This window comes from Triticum urartu, chromosome 5 (genome assembly GCF_003073215.2).
Source record: "Triticum urartu cultivar G1812 chromosome 5, Tu2.1, whole genome shotgun sequence".
NCBI lineage: Eukaryota > Viridiplantae > Streptophyta > Magnoliopsida > Poales > Poaceae > Triticum > Triticum urartu.
This window is the reverse complement of record NC_053026.1, coordinates 654,737,788-654,739,826: the sequence shown is the minus strand read 5'-3', so window position 1 is coordinate 654,739,826 and position 2,039 is coordinate 654,737,788. Positions and strand designations below refer to the sequence as shown.

At 56.8% G+C, this 2,039-nt stretch overlaps 1 protein-coding gene across 1 annotated transcript; it reads left to right on the top strand.

Moving 5' to 3' along the window:
* Positions 1-406: 406 nt before the first annotated feature.
* On the top strand, positions 407-1,783 carry LOC125506530 (tryptamine benzoyltransferase 1-like). The gene is made up of 2 exons (XM_048671328.1): positions 407-770; positions 866-1,783. The coding sequence occupies exons 1-2, from the start codon at positions 408-410 to the stop codon at positions 1,781-1,783; spliced, it is 1,281 nt and encodes a 426-aa protein (XP_048527285.1). The 5' UTR covers position 407.
* Positions 1,784-2,039: the final 256 nt, after the last annotated feature.

The window sequence follows — 2,039 nt, the reverse complement described above, 5'->3', positions numbered from 1 at the left end:
TTTGATAAGTACCGTATATTTAGTAGGAGCACATGGCAACTCCGAACATTTTTTACGGCAAGTTTAGTGACGCGAGGATGGCAACTTTAGTGCTTCGGTTTATTTGTTTTTATAGAAAATTGTCGTGCTTGCCAACTAACTTGCCGTCCTCGCGGCACTAAACTTGGCGTCGAAAACGTTCGGAGTTGCCATGTGTTGTACCTGACATTCGGTACTTTTCATTTCGGTAATATATGGTCTTAGGCCTTTTCGCAACAAAAGAAAAGAGAGAGGCAACGTGCACTATAAGATCCACATACATGCTTCTGATCCGTTTGCCAAAGCGCGCGCATGCACTACTCGATCGAGGTTAATTACAAAGTGTTTTAGCGTGTGAGTGGGCCAAAATACTAGCTAGAATCCGACCAATGGAGATCACGAGCAGCACGATGGTGAAGCCGGTGCCACACCCGCTCGTCGGTGAGAAGGTTCCACTAACCCTCTTCGACCGCGCTGCCGTGGACGTCTTCGTTGCCATGGTGCTAGCGTACCCCGCACCGGCACCGTCCAACGAGGCTCTCAAGGACGGGCTTCTCAAGGCGGTCGTGGCGTTCCCCCACCTGGCGGGGCGCCTCGCGGTCGACGAGCACGGCCGGCACTTCCTCGACGTCAACAACGAGGGTGTGCTCCTGATTGAGACCAAGCTACCGGCTAACTTGGCGGACGTGCTGGTGGAAGGCCGGATGGCCACCAGAGTCGACCACCTCTACCCTACAACGCCAGAGCCAGGGGTACCTATCGATTGAGGATTTTCTTCTTTCATGACTCGCATGATCAGACTAGACCTAGCATATGGATTTTTTTTTGCCTATATATTTTCCTGCAGCACAACAATGGGGACGCGCTGCTGCAGATCCAGCTGAACAGGTACGGGTGCGGAGGTCTTGTGGTCGGGATGTGCTCCCACCACCGTGTCGCCGACGGCCACTCCATGAGCATGTTCTTCACCGCGTGGGCAACAGCGGTCCGCGAGGGTATGGACTTCATCATGCCGACCCCATTCCTCAACCGTGCGGAAACCGCCTTGCCGCGAAGCTCGCCGGCCCCGGTGTTCGACCACCGGTCAGTGGAATTCACGTGCAGAGAAGGAACCGTCGTCCCCGTGGAGAGGATAAAAAACCTCACGGTGCACTTCACAGCCGAGTTCGTCGCCAATCTCAAAGCCCGTGTTTGTGCCCGCTGCAGCACGTTCCAGTGCCTGCTCGCGCACGTCTGGAAGAAGATCACCGCGGCGCGGGGCCTTAAACCGGAGGAATTCACCACGGTGAGGGTGGCCGTGAACTGCAGGGGCAGGGCTGAGCCTCCCGTGCCGATGAACTTCTTCGGGAACATGGTTTTGTGGGCGTTCCCAAGGCTTCAGGTCTGGGACGTATTGAACTCGAGCTACAGCAGCGTGGTCGAGACCATCCGCGACGCTGTGGCACGCATCGACGGGGAGTACGTGCAGTCCTTCGTGGACTTTGGCGGGGTGGCTGACGCGAACGGTGAGGAGCTCATCGTGCCGACGGTCCCTGCGGGCTCGATGTTGTGCCCGGACGCAGAGGTGGATAGCTGGCTGCGGTTCGGCTTCCATCAGCTTGACTTTGGCACCGGGGAGCCTGCCGCTTTCTTGCTGCCGGACTGGCCAGTCGAGGGGATCATGTTCCTTGTGCCGTCACACAAGGAGAACGGCGGATTCGACCTCTTCATATCCATCGCGGAGGAGCACGTTGCGACGTTCCAGCAGATCTGCTACTTGACCTAGGCCCTGCCACAGGCCCCGGATCAGTGTGAGGTACTGTTCATTCCTAGGTTTTAGGTGTTGTAGCTTTGCAGGAGAGGTAGGTCTGGCGGTGACGCCTCCTCTTCCTTGGAATAAGTCCCCCGCTCAGGTGATGCCTCTGTTGGTGTTGAGGAGCGCCTGAGAGTTGTGATGGCCGGACCTCCCATTCCGGCGGGTCCTTATCGTACGTCTAGGGTTGGCGCCGATGATCGGCATACGTGCTCTGTTTTGGTGAGTT